Source organism: Neomonachus schauinslandi, chromosome 8, assembly GCF_002201575.2.
Source record: "Neomonachus schauinslandi chromosome 8, ASM220157v2, whole genome shotgun sequence".
In the NCBI taxonomy this organism is placed as follows: Eukaryota; Metazoa; Chordata; class Mammalia; order Carnivora; family Phocidae; genus Neomonachus; species Neomonachus schauinslandi.
The window spans coordinates 17,755,854-17,773,902 of record NC_058410.1 but is presented as its reverse complement, the minus strand read 5'-3'; the positions used below and the strand labels follow the sequence as shown (position 1 = coordinate 17,773,902).

The following is an 18,049-nucleotide window of genomic DNA, read 5'->3' as shown; positions in this document are numbered from 1 at the left end:
CAGTTTTATTACTGAGTTATTAGAAACCTAGTAAGATTGCTTTTTAGGGTGAGACTTATGTTCAACCTTGAGAATAAAAGCATTTTCCTCCCTGAAATTACCACCCAAATTTTAGCTTGCACAGGAACCCATACAACGTGGCACACAGTGAGGAGTTCTGTGGGCTTCCTGGCCCCCTGTCCCTTGACGCCCTGTTCAGTCCACTGGGACTGCTAGCTGCGTCCCCCTTTAAGGGTCTGAAGGAATAAACTATAGTGCAGCCTCCCACAGGGGATTTTCCTGGGGTTCCTTCACATTCATGCGTCAGATATTCTTCCCCGGACAACTGCTCTAACTTCTATTCATTCAGTCGAGCTCTGCTTCTTGTGGAAATGGAGACCGATTGGTCCGTGCCATCCCTAAAATGACCTTCCCTATTCCAAAAGGGTCGGTAGGTCAATCCTAGCCTTTACGTTTTCCAGATGTTCCCACGTGTTGACTTTCTTGCTAGAGCTTTTTTTTTTTTTTTTTTTTTAAGATTTTTTTTATTTATTTGAGAGAGAGAATGAGAGAGAGAGCATGAGAGGGGAGAGGGTCAGAGGGAGAAGCAGACTCCCCGCTGAGCAGGGAGCCCGACGCGGGACTCGATCCCAGGACTCCAGGATCATGACCTGAGCCGAAGGCAGTCGCTTAACCAACTGAGCCACCCAGGTGCCCCTAGAGCTTATTTTCTATCTTTTCCCATTTGTACAAATCTTCTAACACTTTAATACTGTGACAACTTCCCTTCTGGTTCTTTCTATCCATCATGGTGATAGTTTGTGGTTGGTTCTGTGTTTGTTGTACAATAACAGAATTCTCTTTCTCACTCCTTCAGTTCTGACCCACAGGTCTTCTGTAAAATGCTGTGGCGAACCAATCTTGGTATAATTTATTAACTTGAGAAGGGCTCTGCCCAGTTCATCTGCACATGACCTTGATAGATCAGATCTACCTCTGTTCTGTTAATTGGTTACTCATCGCCATGAACTTAAATCTTGTCATACTGAGAATTTTTCCACCTTGAGTACCTTGAATTCATCATGCATCTCCCTCACCTTTATTGCCAGGTTAATAATGTAACCTCTGCAAGACTTTCTAGAAGTTATATTTCCAAGATTTGTGCTAATGAAATTGTGGGCCAGTGATTAATTCTTCACTGACCTTGAGTTATGGACATGGGGCAAGTTTCTTTTCAAGCACCAAGTTTTTTCCTCCCTATAAATATGGTGGTACTGTGTAATCTCTATCCCAGATATCACCCAAGGCTGGATATTTTTAAGGTACTATGAGCCTGAGGTAGTACTGGACAGTTCTAGTACTTGCTGAAATACGTGTTCAGTACTAAATTAGAAATCTGCACATACCTTTTCCTGTTAAGTGTAACTACACAATCAGGAAGACAAAATTTAATTTTCCAATTATTCAGAGAATGTAAGGGGAAATAAGCATTTGTAACAACAGTTTTTTGGGGTGGTTTGGTTTGGTTTTATGGGATTAATTTCCTTGCTTGGTTTACTTTGAACAGCCTTTTCCATCCTTCTCGTCATATCACCTCCACTTTATCTGAAAGTGCACAGTTTCCTTTACTCTTTAAACTTGATCCTTTTGTCTTTCAAAAAATGCCATATTTGCTTGACGAAACCTCAGGGAAATGATAATGCTGTATATTCACTGGAAATGGTCACCTGTCTTGCTTTTTATTTGGTCATTCAGTTTTTGTTTGGGGGAACAGGCATGCATGACATTTTGGAATTTTGTCCATTTTTAAAATTCAACCCCCCACACCCACCCAAAACATGTTTTCAACTGCATGACCATTCCATCGACTGGCTCTCCTCATCCGCAAGCATCTATCCCAAATGTTCTTACTGTTAGCTGTATAGGAGATACAGGAACTTAAAAAAAAAAAAAACCTCACTTAGGTTTCGATTATGTAGATCACCAGAGGCGAAGATTGGTTTACTTTCTTTTACTACCCTCTCTACAGTCTGTGTTCTCTGTTGAAGGAGTGCTGTTTCGGGAACTGCTTGATATTACAGAAAAAGCTGAAGATTCGTTCAAGCGATGTTTACTGTTATATTCTTTGTCTCTCCTCCACTGATAAAGAAGAGTCTGTTCCAGACACCTTAGCATATCACTGGGAGAGGTTATAGTTGGTAGCTAAGAAACCCAGTCAACTCTTCACTCTGAGCTTTTTATTTTAGGAATAAATGCCTACAGCTGGCATATGAAGACATAAATGAGCTTCTAATTTATTGCAGTAAAGTTTCCACATAAATTCTTTCTCAGTTATTTCATATGCATCACAAAGTACGTGCTGGGCTCCAGTGTTGCAGTCGATGCTGGAATTTAAAGCAGGGCAATGCAGAAGCCATAAAATGGTGAGGCATCTGGGCGCCATACTGTGTCTGTGAAGCCCTGAGTCACAGGAAAGGAACTAGGATAAAATCACTGCCTTTGCAAAAATGCAAAAATCTATTTGGCATCAGAAGCCGCAAAGGGAAGGTAAACGTTAAAAATTAGCCTTGAGAGGTGGCCATAACCTTGCTTGCCAGGTTGAGGGATTTGGTGTTTTTGAATAAAGCGGTCTTTTTTTTTTTTTTTTTAAGATTTTTGTTTATTTATTTGACAGAGCGAGAGAGCGAACACAAGCAGGGGGAGTGGGAGAGGGAGAAGCAGGCTTCCCGCTGAGCAGGGAGCCCGATGCGGGGCTCGATCCCAGGACCCCGGGATCATGACCTGAGCCGAAGGCAGCCGCTTAACGACTGAGCCACCCAGGCGCCCTGGTCTTTCTCTTTTTATAGACTAGAATACAGTGAGGTTGAATATAAGGGAGATCAGATTGCCCATCGATACTTAATACAAAATTAGAATTATGTCCATGGTAGATAACTTTCAACAGCAACGTCAGCTTTGATGAGGGAGAAAAACCAGTTGTGTGGCCTCCTGAGTTTGGTTATCCCAGAGTGTCCCCTGCAGCACTTCTGTGTTTCCTGGCCCCTCCGCTCTGCCGTGCCAGCCCCTCTCACTTCTGGTCCCTTCCTGGATGGAAGCTCCTAGAATGTAAGGTCCACAGCTGAGCTTCAGCCCTTCATTTGCATCTTTAGAACGGCGACTAAGCCTAAACTTGAGTGTGGTCATTGTCGGGACAAGCTGCCGAATCCTCAGAGCAGCCGTGATGAAGAGTGCATTCACAGCACATCTGCTCCTCACGGACAAAGTGGAGTTCAGAGTCTAAGTACTTTACCTGTCATGCAGCAAGTAAGTGGCAGGACCAGGGCCATCTGTGAGATTCCAGAAACCTTGGCATTTTCCTTCCTGGATGTTTCTGCTTTCTCAGCTCAGTTACTATATATCTCAAGTATATTTATTCTAAACAGGCAATGTTTATAGTCTACATTGTGCTTTTCTGGTCATTTCTTCCATCGAACAGCTGTTAACTAGATTTCTTTGAGAAACAAGTAGTATAAAATATTGGCACCCAAATCTGTTATTCAGCTTTTATTACCATTTGCTTAAAAAGTAAGTCAGTTGTAACAGAAATTAATGTGCTTTGAGCCTGTCTTAACAGGTTTTTTTGGGTGGGGGAGGGAGTGGCCATCGAGTAGCTTTTGCTGGAAGAACAACAGAATTCAAAGCAGGTTCTGAAATATAAAATTGCTGAAATGTAAGCAATTCCATAAAGATTGAAACCAACTAGAGGACAAGAAGGTTTTCATTCTTTCTAACGTCGTGCTTTTCCTATTGGAATTAAAGAGTGTAGTCAGCGACAGTCACTGAATCAACCTTTTCTTTCTGGGCAAATGTGGTGTCTCCATACACTCTGAGTAAAAGGGTCATAATTAGTTAAGTTGGGCAGTTAGATGGGAAAGTTAGCAGCATTTTTGGCTAGGTCAAGGAAGCAATGAGTGAGTAATCCTCTTGGCCTGATTGGACTACTCTAAACATAACCTTTTTTCCCCTTCTCAGTGATTGAAAACCAAACAAAACAAGAGTCTGTTAGAGAAGCCTGCTGTCCGTGGTAGAGCTATAGAGGATTTCAGACCTGGGTTTCCAGACCACCCTGAGCACATGGGTCCCCTCATCATCACTACTGTGTGCAGCTGGTATCGGAGGACTGGAAAGGGATGATCTGTTGCTAAGCGACAGGGAATCTTAGAGCACCTAACACGTGGGTGGTTTTTTGTTTGTGTTTGTGTGTGTTTTAAACCAGTTGGTTTTTGCACATTAAGGGGATTCTAGACCTCTGAGGTAGGCCCAGTTCCGGTGGCCTCTGGAAGGACAACACGAGGGAAATATCCTTAAAACATGAATCATGTATTTTTTTTTCTCATCATTTCTTGTTCCCTACTTTCATCCCGTAACATATTTGTGATTCAGTGATTGTCCTGCAAATGGAAAATGTGTTGGGTTGGTGCACGGTCGGCTGATGTAAACATAACTGGATTATTCCCACCCTCCCCGCTCCTTTCCACAGAGAACCTGCAGTTTTGGAGGATTTGACTTGACGAACCGCTCTCTACACATTGGCAGCAACAATTCTGATGCAATGGTGAGTGTATGTCAGAGGAAAAGCAAAAAAGGTTTGGATTCAAGCAATGTGACTGACACAGTTGCATGTTTAGTGTCTCTGAGAAACGATAGTGGGTGACATTGGTGATGCTGCATCATATATGGAGGAGGCCCTGTTTCACCCGTCTTAGAGATGCTCTGCTGTTGCCCGGGGAATGAACAATGACCGCCTCCATCCCCGTAATGCCTTCGCTTCTGGTTCTCTTCAAGTCGCAGACCCAGTCTGGAGTTTGGCTTCTACGGTCCTAGCCCTTTGAGCACACATGCCCTTTGTTCACACTCATTGCAAGTACACGCGACCGGTACACACAGGTGGTGTGCCAGGATGGAGCCCTTGATGGGGCGAGAGTCTGTGCCAACATTTCTGAGACACCAGTCTGACCACAGGCCAAGTGCATGGCCCTCTAGGAGTCTAGGTCTTTCTGGTCTGGGGTGTCCTGGAATGAACCCAGTCTCCTTGGGCCTGGAGCAGACCAGACTCTTTGGAGCCAAGGTTCTCGTGGCCTCACACCTTCTGGGTCACCGTGGGGACAGGCCACCCCTGTGGTGTACATACTCTGTTCCTTGAGGTTTTCTTTGTGAGGCTCCAAGGATGTAGGTGAATTTTACCTACTGTTTTGTTTTCCCCTTAGGCATTTTCTCCGAAACGATGAAATTAAAATTCCGTGCTTTATATTTGTGGATATGTCATGTGTCGGCTAAAATACCCGTCTGTGATTTTTGAAGTGTTTGAGAATTTCCTGGAAGGATAACAATATTTTATTTGGATATCAAATTTTATAGATTCATAAACTAGTAATTTTATGTAGTCAATCTTTAATAAAAAATGAGAGAAGAAGAATGATTTCTTTTTCCTTTCTCGGGAAAGTTTTTTTTTTTTTCAATGCAAGATAGAATGAGAGGTGACCACAAGTCTAACTTGTTCAGAGAAGGAAATGTACATACTCTTAGTACCTGACCACACGGAGCTCTAGAGGGATGTAAGTCGATGGGACGTTGGACTTCTGATGACTGAGATTTGCCATTCTGTTCTTAACCACTTTCCTAGGGTGATTCAGTAGTATCCTCTTCTTCCCCACTGCCAGGATTATGTGAACATAATCACTCTTTATCAATGAAATGCAGTCCCCTTGGGTAGCTAAAATGATGAGGAAAAGTGTAATTGGAGAAGAATATACTAAGGTTAAAAAAAATAATAAGTGACACACATCTCACTTCAAACAAACATGCAAAAGCCCCTTGGTGAGTAGCTTTTAATTTTAAATCGAAAAGACAAATAACATAGCACTAAGTTAACATAGGAAAAAATTTCGAGATCCTGGGGGATGCCAATATTTTTCTGAGAGGTAGAACATTAATGGTTTGAATAATAAAACCTATTTCAGGGCTTCATTTGTCTGTGGTTAAAGGTACTTACAACACTTTGTTTTGCAGAGTAAAGAAGGAGATTTTGTGTACAAAGAAGTTATCAAGTCACCCACTGCCTCCCGCATCTCTCTTGGGAAAAAGGTGAAATCGGTGAAAGAGACAATGAGGAAGAGGATGTCTAAAAAATATAGCAGCTCTGTCTCTGAGCAGGTATGCAACTCCTGAGCCAAGAGCCGAGCCGAGGATGATCAGTCTGAGATCTGAGATGGTGCTAAATACAAAGCATTGGTATTAACCAGGCTCTAGGACCATGGACACAGAAGTTCGATAGACATTTATTCAGAGTCAGTGAACGTTTACAAAGCACTTAGAGTGGTCCATGCTCAGTGCTGAGAATCCACGATTTGGGCCCTGTCTTTTACAGACACACGAGAAAAATACAACACGTAAAGAAACGATTATTCTTAGTGCCATAAGCACTTAACATTTGATACAAAGGAAGGATTTTATTTGCGGAAATAGTCCTTGCTACAAAATGGGTGTTACCAGAATCAAAGCTAAAAAAGCCACTCAAGTTTCCTTAGACAGCAGACTTTTTTTAAAAAGGTGTAGCGGAACTTACTTTAAAAGCTCATAGCAGGTAGACTCGGAAAGTCTGGCTGCAGGGCTGCCCACAGCAGTTGTTTCTGCAGGGGCATTTTCACTAACTGGACCTCTCTCTCTGTGGCCAATAAGATAGCACAGCATAGAGCCCCTCCAGTTGTCTAATTTCATCAGGAGAAACATGACCAGTTCCTGTCCTAACTAGGTGGGTGGAGGGAATAAAGGCATTTGGAGAGCTGAGCCTTGAGGTGATTTTGACCATTTGCACCTTATAGCATTCACTTTTAGTCTGTTGAGGTACCTGTGTATGGGATGTTTGTCTACTTGGAAGTAGGTAGGTGATGCTGCTTTAGCCACCAAATAAAAACAGGGAAAGCGGACATTTTCGCTCAGCTTGCGCCCTCTGGTGGACACAGTAAGCTCCCATCCAAGCATCCCCCTGTTTGACTCACTGACCACCACCAGCTAGCCGGTGGCCTGCACTGGGATGCAAAGCCCGCACAGTGTCTTCAGCATATTACGGTGGTTCTCATGGAGGGGGGAGGAGGGTCCCCCTCCAATCCCAGGGCAGCTGGGGCTCTTTTTGACAGTCACAACCGGGTGGGGCTGGGGCGGCGTGGTCGCTGCCGGCATCTAGCGGAGGGAGGATGGGGATGCGGGTAAACGTTTTACAGCGGCTCTCCCCAGCAGTTCTCCATCCAACATTCTGACTGTGCCCAGGCTGAGAAATCCTGGCTTGTTAGACCTCCAGGGGGAGTCCGGCTGTGTCCTGTATGTCTGCCCCATGATTATTTCCCTTCTTGTCCCTATGGGCTTGGGAGCAATGGCAGTTCCTAGATTTCCATCCAGCAGTGAGGCTGCATCTCCTGTGAGGCGGCCGCCGCGCTGGTCACTGAAAGCAGCATCACGCGGTTCAAGCACTTGACTCATAGTTTGCTTTTCCCGTGGATTGAAGTAGCCACTGAAAGCTCTTGGACACGTCCATCCTTTGTGGGTCTCTGCTTGACGGATCAGGAGCGCAGGACTTCAGTGTCCTCTTGAGCTGTGTTCTGTAATTTCACTACTATATAACAGGCTTGTAGGCTTAGTTCTCTTTGTTAAAGCAGTCATTTCACGTGAGTGGGAGGGAAAAGAGTAAATGATCAGTATAATGCCTTTTGGAGAGAGAAGGCTAATGTTGCAAGGTTTTGTTTTGTTTTTGTTTAACATTTTAGTAGATATATCAGCCATTATGGCAAAGATCTTTGCCCTGTTCTTGCTATATGCCCGGCACCTGGAAGAGTACTTGTTCTTGTAGGTCATCAATAAATACGTGATGAATAAGTTAGTAAAAGCATTTGAGGACATACATTATCAGAGTTGTCTATTTCATATTGCTGTTTTTCAGAATTTGTGTGCTGTCTCCAGAAGTGTTTAAAAAAAAAAAGATAATTGGACAGATGACTTTTTTGATGATTCAGAAAGAGTAGTGAAAACGTATGCAGGAATTCGTACTCTGCAGCTTCAGTTACTTCTCAGTGATGGGACTTCTGTTTATAGTTGTATTTGAGCTTGTTTGCTCACTTTCCTTAAATATAAATGTGTTCCGGGGGTGCCTGGCTGGCTCAGTCCATAGAGCATGTGATTCCTGATCTCAGGGTCGTGAATTCAAGCCCCCTGTTGGGCGTGGAGCTTACTAAAAAAAAAAAAAAAAAAAGTGTTTTGGATCAGAAGCTGCCATTACTGTTGTCCTTAAATGTTTGCAGGACCCGCAGAATCATGTTAAAGCTCTTCTGATGATTCGGCACTATGTAAATGACAGGTTTCATTTAGATGGTTTTGTGCTCACGTGGCCAAGTAATATGCCAGAAAGTGGTCTGTTTTGGCAAATAAACCATTCTGACTGCAAACCTTTTGAAGCATGATATTGTCTATCCCTATAGCACCATCAATCACGTGAGCGTGCTGTGCTTGTGTGTGCAAATCAGCAGCTGCCAAGCTAATGCTACCTAGCCACCCCAAAAGTGAAAAGTACTGCTGAGTCACTCCTGTCAGCATTCTGACCCGAAAGGGACCTCAGAGCTTTGTACTAACAACACACAAAAGAAGTAAAAGAAGCAAAAACCAGATGGTGACACAGAGAAATTTTATTGCAGACCAAAAAAAAAAAAGTATTTTGGCTATATATGTGTATTCTAAATTGGTATTTCATTAGCTAATTTCAAGAATTTTTGTAAACAGAAAAAGAATCTGGCCTTTTTTAGGTGTAAATGTTTCTGATAGATTAAATATTTTCTGATAGTACTTCCAGATCTTTACTGGTAAACTGTACTTGATCTGCATTCGAACTCGTTTTATCACTGGCCTAGAGATGATGCTAGAAGTCTCTAAGCCTTTTTTTTTTTTTTAAAGATTTTTATTTATTTATTTGACACAGAGAGAGAGAGAGCACGAGCAGGGGGAGCAGCAGGCAGAGGGAGAAGCAGGCCTCCCGAGGAGCAGGGAGCCCGATGCGGGGCTCGATCCCAGGACCCTGGGATCATGACCTGAGCTGAAGGCAGACGCTTAACGACTGAGCCACCCAGGCGCCACCAAGTCTCTAAGCCTTTAATGAAATGTTCTCAGAGCTAGATAGATTTTTCTCGGAGATTTCAAGAGTATCTATTTGAGTATGAAAAGTGATTGAGTTATGTGAGCAACAACTCTAAACTGAAGCAAGGGTATAGATTAAAAAGGAGAATATTAGGTACGGAATCAAATATGGCTATCAAAATGGATGCGACTGATTTAGTGGAGGGCTCAAGTGCCTTAAATTATAAAACAACATCCATCCACTCTGATGCAACTTAATTTTGTTGAAACCCATTCCAGGACTCGGGCCTTGATGGCATGCCTGGCTCCCCTCCATCTTCACAGCCGGATGGTGAACACATGGACAAGCCCAAGCTCAAAGCCGGAGGTTCTGTGGAGAGTCTGCGCAGTTCTCTGAGTGGGCAGAGCTCGATGAGTATGTCTGATTTGTCATTATACGTGCTTGCAGCTGGAGTCAAAATCAGCCTTTTACTGAGTGTCAGAGTCAGGCACTTTAAAGAGGAGTTAGACCAAGTTCTGGCCCTTAGGGTGCTGTTAGAGACAGACCTGCAAAATATGTGGGCCGAGAGTCATATTTGGTCAGGAGTAGATGTATATAGCAGGGGCACAAAAGAGGGGGTGATGAATTTTGGAGAAAATAGAGAAGGCACCTCAGAGGAAGGATCTGGAGAACGGAGAGGAACAAGTCAAGGGGAAAGGCTCATGAAATGACCAACAAAAGAGGTGGGGGAAGAGAGAATTATAAATGTCACATGTAACAAGTGCTGTTCGACCACTCCAGGACTCACTGGGGTGTCAGCTGAGGGTACTGGGGAGAAGAGGGCAATTTAAAGCACCATTTTCAAAGCAACTGGTCTGGGGCAAGTTGCTTGACTTCTCTGAGTTTCCTCATCGGTAAAATGGGGTAAAAACAGTAAGCTGGAGAGGCTCTGACTGTGGGAGGCTTGTGGCGTCCTGCATTAGGGAGTCTGTGTACCACCTAGATTCCCGGTCTACTTAGATGGTTGCTTAGGGATAACAATCCAAAAACTCCGATCCCCTGGCCTCCTAACCTGGCCCCGCTGTGGTTCAGATGTGAGCTGTGCCTTGTGACCTCCCTGCACTGTCCCTGAGTTTCCTGATCTGTGATGGCTTTCATGCCTTTAAGCTTTGCTGTGCAGGAAGTCTGCATGGACCCTTGTCCTTCCTGTTTTTCCCGTGCAGGTGGTCAGACAGTAAGTACCACTGATTCCTCAACCAGCAACAGGGAGAGTGTCAAGTCGGAAGACGGTGATGATGAGGAGCCCCCCTATCGGGGCCCCTTCTGTGGGCGTGCCAGGGTGCACACCGACTTCACGCCTAGTCCCTACGACACAGACTCGCTCAAGCTCAAGGTGGGTCTCTGCCTGGCCTCAGCCCGGCTCTCCATGCCTTTAAGAGGCGGTCTGTTTTCCTTGCTGTTGAATGCTGGGCTCCCGTGGTGCACACTGGCCGGTATCTCGGCTTCGCTGATAAACCGGTCCCCTCTGTACAGAGACCCTAGCATGTCGGACAGAGGTGGGTCTTGTGTTAATCCTCTGTCATCCCCACTTCATCCCCAGCCCTTCCCTGCGACCGGAGCTTCCTTTTAGAATTCCCGTTGCCCTCCACCCTCCAGTGTCTGTCTTTGTCCAGCTGAAGAAACCTTAACTGTCTTCTCTGTGCGACTGGCGAGTGATGTTTACTGGGACAGATGGAGCTGCTCTCAGTTTCTGAAGCGTTTCCAGACCAGGGACTGTGCTGGCATTTGCTTGGTGGGAAGTCTTTCTCTAGGAAGTAGGAGTTATGGATGATGGCCAGGTGCCCAGCTAGCCATAAGCACCAGGAAAGACTTGGGCCACACTTCATCTCATGGTTCAGGGGGTGGAGGGTAGGAGACCTCGGGACCTCGGGCCTGCATGGAATCTGGCTCTCTGCCAAGCTCCCAGTTATGTATAGTGATTTCAGTAGCTTCCCGTCTGCGTGATGAACACATCTAATTGATGCATGGTTCATGCCTAGAGACGGATCTAATGGAAAGATCTTTGTTCCCTGGGCCACAGAAAGGAGACATCATCGATATCATCAGCAAGCCACCCATGGGCACCTGGATGGGTCTGTTGAACAACAAGGTCGGCACATTCAAGTTCATCTATGTAGATGTGCTAAATGAGGAAGAAGAGAAGCCCAAGCGCCCCACCAGAAGGAGGAGAAAAGGAAGACCACCCCAGCCCAAATCTGTGGAAGATCTCCTTGATCGGATCAACCTGAAAGTCAGTTTTGTCCCATTCCAGTCACACATGGCGCCCTGTTGCCTTCTCCTTTTCCTAAATTAAGCAAGGGCACTTTTAGGGAAGGGGGGGGGCGATCTGTGTCGTCCAGCAAGGCAGCCCGTTACTAGGATGAGTATCCGTTACTCTTCAGAAATAGGTACCAGTATGCTAATGCTGCTCTTGGCCTCTGCTGAGGAAGCCGCACAAGTCCCAGGTCAAAATTTGCTGCTGGCCCCAAGAATAGCTCTCAAAGAGCTGTGAGCACAAAGCCCTGGCGCCCTGCTCACTGGGTTCCCCAGGCTGTGAGGAGTCGCCCACAGGCCCCTGCCCCGCAGTATTCCTAGGATCTAGTACACTGGGGCCACAGAGTAGATTCTGGGTCGTCCTTGCAAATTCTCTGGCTCCTGAGGAAGGCACAGGGCTTTGAGTTGGATTTCAGTAGCTCTTTAAATGAAAGTATCCTCCACGGTGCGCTGTATGGCAAAGGCCTCAGTCAGGGCAAAGGCACAGTCAAAATGCAAGCCAGCGGGGTCCATCTCAGCCTGCAAGGTCCATCTTTGTGGCCCATGGTTAATGCGATGCCTTGCCCGCCTGCTAAGCTGGGTGGCTGGGAGGTACAGAACACGTTATAAATGAGAGTCACCAACCTTCCAGTTAGCACGAAAGTGACCGTGGAAAGGGGTCAGGGGTTTGAGGCCAGGTGTTGGTCAAGCATCACGTAGCAGCGCTTGCTGACTCACCCCTGGCTTCCTTCCCTTCCCTCCCAGGAGCACATGCCCACTTTCCTGTTCAATGGGTACGAAGACCTGGACACCTTTAAGCTCCTGGAGGAGGAAGACTTGGATGAGTTAAATATCAGGGACCCGGAACACAGGGCTGTTCTCCTGACAGCAGTGGAACTGTTACAGGAATATGACAGTAAGTTCTTCCCCGCACCCGAGGGTCCCTCGTTAGCTCAGCCACACACTCGCGTCCCTACAGTCCCTCCTTCGGTCCTATTCCATCCAGAGCCGGGGTCCGTCTTGTATTATGTCAAATGGCACAAAGGCGTGAATTCCCCCACGTAGCCCTTTCGGTTGATGGGAGAGCAAAAGAAAACCTTACTGCTGGTGCCTTTCCTGCCATGTTTCTAGGTAACATTTGAGGAAAATGCTGCTCCCAGTGACTGAGAAACGAGTTACGTTTCCTTCACATGGTAGAGGCCCCCTTGGGCACTGTCCTCAGGATGCCTGGGGTCAGAGGAAGCTGACGCACTGGAGCGTCCTGCCCAGCCAAGGGCCAGTCCCTTCTCACAGCACTCCAGAGCGGTTTCCTGATCGACTGGGAGGGTTAATGAACAAACGACATTCATCAGCTTCCCCTGAAGCAGCAGGAACTACCTGAGGTGACTGGAGAGCAGAGACTGCCGGGGCGAGAGCTCACTTTTACAGTCCATGGGCAGAGTTCAGTAAGCTCCCAGCTTTTATGGAGTCTATTTGAATATACTGTATCCTCTGCTCCATTAACCTAGTCTGATCTTGCTCTTTATTCCTCAGTCTGACATCAAAAATACCCCTGAAATTATTCATCACGAGGGGAGTATCCTTTCTAGTTACCGAATTCAAATGCATTTTCTTTCAAGTGCTCTGCTTCGCCAGCTAATAGCATTTCTATTGCTAAAAGACAAACCAAAACCAGGGTTAATGGTGGGGAAAAAAAAATCCGTATTACTGAATGTATCAGGCCCAAGACACATGGAAGCGAGTGAGTCAGTACAGTGAAATTCACTTCTCCTTAATCGGTCCTCCCTCTAAGTTAACTAGTAAACATAGAGGACCACACACCATCCAATAGATGTCTGAACCCTAGATAAACATACTGCCTTCAGGGATAGATTTGAAGAGAATTGTGCTTCATATCGGGTCTCTTTGGTAGGGGAGCTGTCTCTTGGGGAGGGGGCGTGTGGCCAGGTTGTGGACAGAGAGCCTCCTGGCCCAGCTCTATTAATATCAATGAACGTTAAATCATCGACTCTCCTGGACCACATCTGCTCTTCCTCAGCCACTGAGAACAGGTGGTTTATAAACCCTGTCCGTTATGTTTCCTGTAGCATTCAGAGCATAGGAGCGAAGCTACACCCTGAGGATAAGACAGGGTGGATCTGTGCTTAGTCTTTTTCCTGCCACATTGGCTCAGATCCATTGCCCCTCGGGGGAGCAGGTCCTGAGGTCGGCACCAAGGGATATTTTATAGGAGGGAATCTGCCTATCATGATGCATACTCAGAAGTCTAAGGAGGGCTCTTTGCTTCTTTATAAATACCATTTCACATCTGTGCTGTGCCATTGCTCAGACTATCCCTAATGCACAAAGCAGCCCTTCCTTTTTCTGGTTCTCAAAGGCTTCGGGGGCTCCGGGGTGCTGATCAGTGCCAATGGTCTGGGTCCAGACATATCCCAGGATTGTAAGACTTTACATTCAGTGCAGTTAAATTGTATTTAAGTAACTGATAACCTAAAGGAACACCATAGATTTCTGTCAAACTAAATTTCTATGCACTAGATCGATCCTGAGATCTACTGAGATCTTGCAGATTTTCTCGCTCAGCTACCCACAAGAGCAAGAAGCACATCTCCAGCGTGAGCTGGCAGTCAGACCCACCAGTCTCTCTCATTGCACATCTGTGCAGGGGGAATGCAGGCCTTCGTACAGGGTGCCATTTAATTGTCTGATAGCATTTCCTTGCACTGACACCAAAACCACTGTCTTAGGCCTGCCAAAAAAAAGCTCTTTTTAAAGAATTGTAATAAGAATTTTAATCAGCAATTATTTCTAATATACAGAAAAGTACAGAGAAAGGAACAAATCCACATATCTACTTCTTAAATCTAACTAAAGCTAACATTTTGGCATATTTGCTTCAATTCTGTTTTAAAGAACTACAAAGAACCCTTGGAAGCTCATTGAAAGGCCGGCTATCCAAGAATCCCATTCCCTTTCCTCTTCCTTCCCGAGGTTATTCTTCCTCCCTGTGTGTATGTGAGATGGGGGAGGGCTTCAGGTCCAAGTTCAGGTCATGCCCACACAGGGTTTCAGCCCCCAAACCCAGTCCTGAGCTTATTTGACTGTGAGAATTTTCATGGTCCCAGCTCACCTTCTTTCTTCTCCTTTGTACCTTGGCATTCATGCTAGTTAGTGGGGGAGAGGATGTGGCCTTGAATCTGCCATTCCATCTAAGAGCTCTCCCTAATCAAAGAGGGCAAGTTACTTGGTAAATACTGGCTTTTAGTGTGAGGGACTTTTCCTAAACTTGATAGTTGGGGTCCTGCTAAGTAGCTGCTGAATGGATCTTTCAGGAAGTGACCATAGCCCCTCGATGTAGGCCTCAGGACCATATCCTCTGAACTGGCTTTCAGGCACCCCGGCTGTGTCGGATGAGGCTGGCAGCCCCAAAGATGCAGACACAGTCTGCATCTTCATACAGTGACGGGGACAAGCGTTCTCTTTTATTCCCATCGGTCAGCACTTTGGAGTGTGTTTTGGCTGAGGCGGTACACTGAACTGTCTCGCTAAGGACAAGCTACATTGATTCCTCTTCCTGGGTTGTAACTGATAGCTCAAAGCCCTCATTTTACACGTATCATTTTCCTAAATAACATACTAGACGAGGACAAAGCCCACTTCAAATCCACAGGCTCTTCCACATAATGAGGATAACACTCTAGAATGTTCTACTTTGTGTGGGGGGGTGGGTGAAGGTTTTGCTGTTGTGCTTCCAATTAATTTTTCATTAGTCATTTAAAAAATAGCACTTCTTAATTTGGGATTCTACTATAAGGGCTTCCTCTGCCAGGATTCTTGTGAGAAATGCCAACAGGAAGTGGAGAGTGGGCAGGAGGGACAGTTGGTGCGTGGCGGAATGGCGGTCATCTGCCTTCCTACCGTACATTTTTTTTTTTTTTTTTAAAGATTTTATTTATTTATTTGAGAGAGAGAATGAGAGAGAGCATGAGAGGGAAGAGGGTCAGAGGGAGAAGCAGACTCCCCGCTGAGCAGGGAGCCTGATGCGGGACTCGATCCCGGGACTCCAGGATCATGACCTGAGCCGAAGGCAGTCGCTTAACCAACTGAGCCACCCAGGCGCCCTTCCTACCGTACATTTTTTAATGACCTGAGAAACGGCATCAGATTTCTGGTTTTTTTATTTTTCCCTTATGTATGTAGTCGGGGGAGGGGCAGTGAAGAGAAAGGAAAATAAATTAAAGCCATTTATGCAGAAAATGTTTTCTTGGTTTCTGTTTTATGTGACCAAATACTTTCTCTGCATAATACAAAGATGTCCTTCCTAACCTCGCTCCCATGAAGGCCTTATGTGCCCTCTTTATAGAATGTGCAGGTGATGTGACTGAGTGATGAAGGGCGCCACCCCACCCCCCGACCTTATTTCCCAGGGGATTGACTTGAGGCACTTTCCCTGGACAGAAACACCAGGTACTTCTCTCTACGGGTTCTTTCAGTCACCCAGTCACCCACCTGAAGAGTGTTCATGACTCAGTGTCCAAGTGAGGGGGCTTCCTGAACTTGCCCTGTCTGAACCTTTGTGTACAGGGAATAGAAATGCTGACCCCAAACAAAGGGAGAGGGCAAAAAGGAAAGAAAAGGTCCTAACACACAACAAAAACAGAAGGATTTAACCTGTGCCCCCCCATTCGTGAGCCTTACTCCTGTTGAGAGACTATAAGAACCAGCGCTTGTCACCAAGACCTAAGAATGCTCCCAGATTGTCATGAAATTCAGTGTTTCATTTACCACTTACTTTCACATTGGCTTCCAAATTGGGAAAGCTGGTGACAAATAACTTGGAAGACAAATATTAAGGTAACCTGCCTGTGAAAGGGGCATAGTCACTCCTGCCTTCCAGTCCGTGGTACCACCTCTCAGAAAGCTGCCCTGACTGCTCACACAGTGCTCTGAATTCTCCCGCTTCCTGACTGGCCTGAACCCGGAGTCATCCTCTGGGTAACTTAAAAGACACTGACGACCTGCGACTCCATACTCTCCCTCTGAATTTATCATCATGGTATACTTTATAGAAAATATGTTCTGATCTCATCCGTTCATTTTTATTTCATTCACTTTAAAAGAGCTCTCTTCCAGAAGTTCAAGGCTTAAAAATGTGGATAGCAGGATAAAATCAGGATTTGGTTGACTTTGAAACCTCTGCTTTTACTTCCCCTTATGATTCCATGCTGTGTGTTTACCTTCTTTAGGTAACAGCGACCAGTCAGGATCCCAGGAGAAGCTGCTGGTGGACAGCCAGGGCCTGAGTGGATGCTCTCCGCGAGACTCAGGATGCTATGAAAGCAGTGAGAACCTGGAACACGGTAATGTCCACACAGATAATTATGAGTGCGCCTTAATATGCAAGGCACTTGGGTCATTTATGACTCCTTTTCTTCCTAAGCCTGAGCCATGCTTTTGGGGATACTGGCAATAGGGAGAAGAATTTTTCCAGGATTACTGGTGCTTAATTAAGATTCTTAAAAGGACTGAACATCTCTCAAGAAACTAGGCAACGGACGTTTTTGAGAAACGAGTCTTCCATCCCAGTTTGCACATAAATGAGAGTTTAAGACACTTGTGTGTCAAAGATAGGACCCTCAACTTCCCATTGCCCTGAAGCTCTCAGCGCCTTAGCCCCAGGGTACATCATGGAAAGGGCCGTGGGGTCTAGAACCAGAAGTCCTGGTCCTGGAGGCTTTGAAACCTGAATAGAGCATTTACAAGCCCAAGACTTTGGTCAAATGACTTCATAGCCTCTGAGCCCCCTCACCACTGAAATAGTAAATGAGTTCCTTTCTTACAGATAGTTCTAAGAGCTAAACAAAGTAATGATATATTAATACCTAGCATTTGTAAAACATGGACTGCAAACTGGGCAGTCAGCCCAAGCGTGGTGGCCCTCGGTGTTGGGACACTGCCCAGGGAAGCAGGCTTATTGGTGTCTTGTGGATCACAGCTGCAGGCGCCCCTTTGGTGTACCACTGCCAGAATCTAGCTGTTCATCAAAGATGACAGTGCAAAAGCATCTAAATTCATTCCGAAATAAAGTAAAAAGACTGACTTTACCCTAACGGTCTTTGCTTCCTTTCTGTGGAAGCTACATCTCTGAATAAATACAGGCTATATGATTAAATCTTAAAATACTACATTTTTGTTTTTAAAAAAAAATCTCAAAGCTTCAGGCCAGCTAGACATCACCCAACTACACACATCTAATACGGTACTTCCTTGTCCCTCAGAGAGCATGACTGGGGCTCAGGGACAGTGCCCAGACTTCACATCAGTAGGCCAGGCCCACCCATGGTCTCCTCACTGGAAGGAGAATGTTTTTGCCCGTAGCTGGAGTATGGAGTGCCGGACTCACGGCAGATGACAAACGCAGTCCAAATCGGTGGTTCATAATTATACGCACATAGATGTTCAGCAGATAGGTTTCGGCACCACACGATCAGCCATAAATTTCACTTTGAAAAGCAGCACGACAGGATGCGAGCAAGGTACAAAATTGCCAGAAGTCCACAACTCACGCCACAAAGCACTGCAAAAGCAAGATGTTTTCAAAATAGATGTGACTTTTTTTTTTTCCCATCTTTCCTGTCTGGT

At 45.6% G+C, this 18,049-nt stretch overlaps 1 protein-coding gene across 6 annotated transcripts in view; it reads left to right on the top strand.

The window, feature by feature from the left end:
• Positions 1-18,049, top strand: part of SASH1 (SAM and SH3 domain containing 1) — a 189,136-nt gene that overhangs the window by 154,277 nt on the left and 16,810 nt on the right. For all 6 annotated transcript variants that reach the window (XM_044917637.1, XM_044917636.1, XM_021693636.2 and 3 more), the window contains 7 exons: positions 4,499-4,573; positions 6,028-6,171; positions 9,415-9,550; positions 10,339-10,508; positions 11,196-11,405; positions 12,173-12,323; positions 16,654-16,767. In XM_044917637.1, coding sequence (XP_044773572.1) covers positions 4,499-4,573; positions 6,028-6,171; positions 9,415-9,550; positions 10,339-10,508; positions 11,196-11,405; positions 12,173-12,323; positions 16,654-16,767 — 1,000 coding nt within the window. The remainder of the gene's footprint in view (positions 1-4,498; positions 4,574-6,027; positions 6,172-9,414; positions 9,551-10,338; positions 10,509-11,195; positions 11,406-12,172; positions 12,324-16,653; positions 16,768-18,049) is intronic.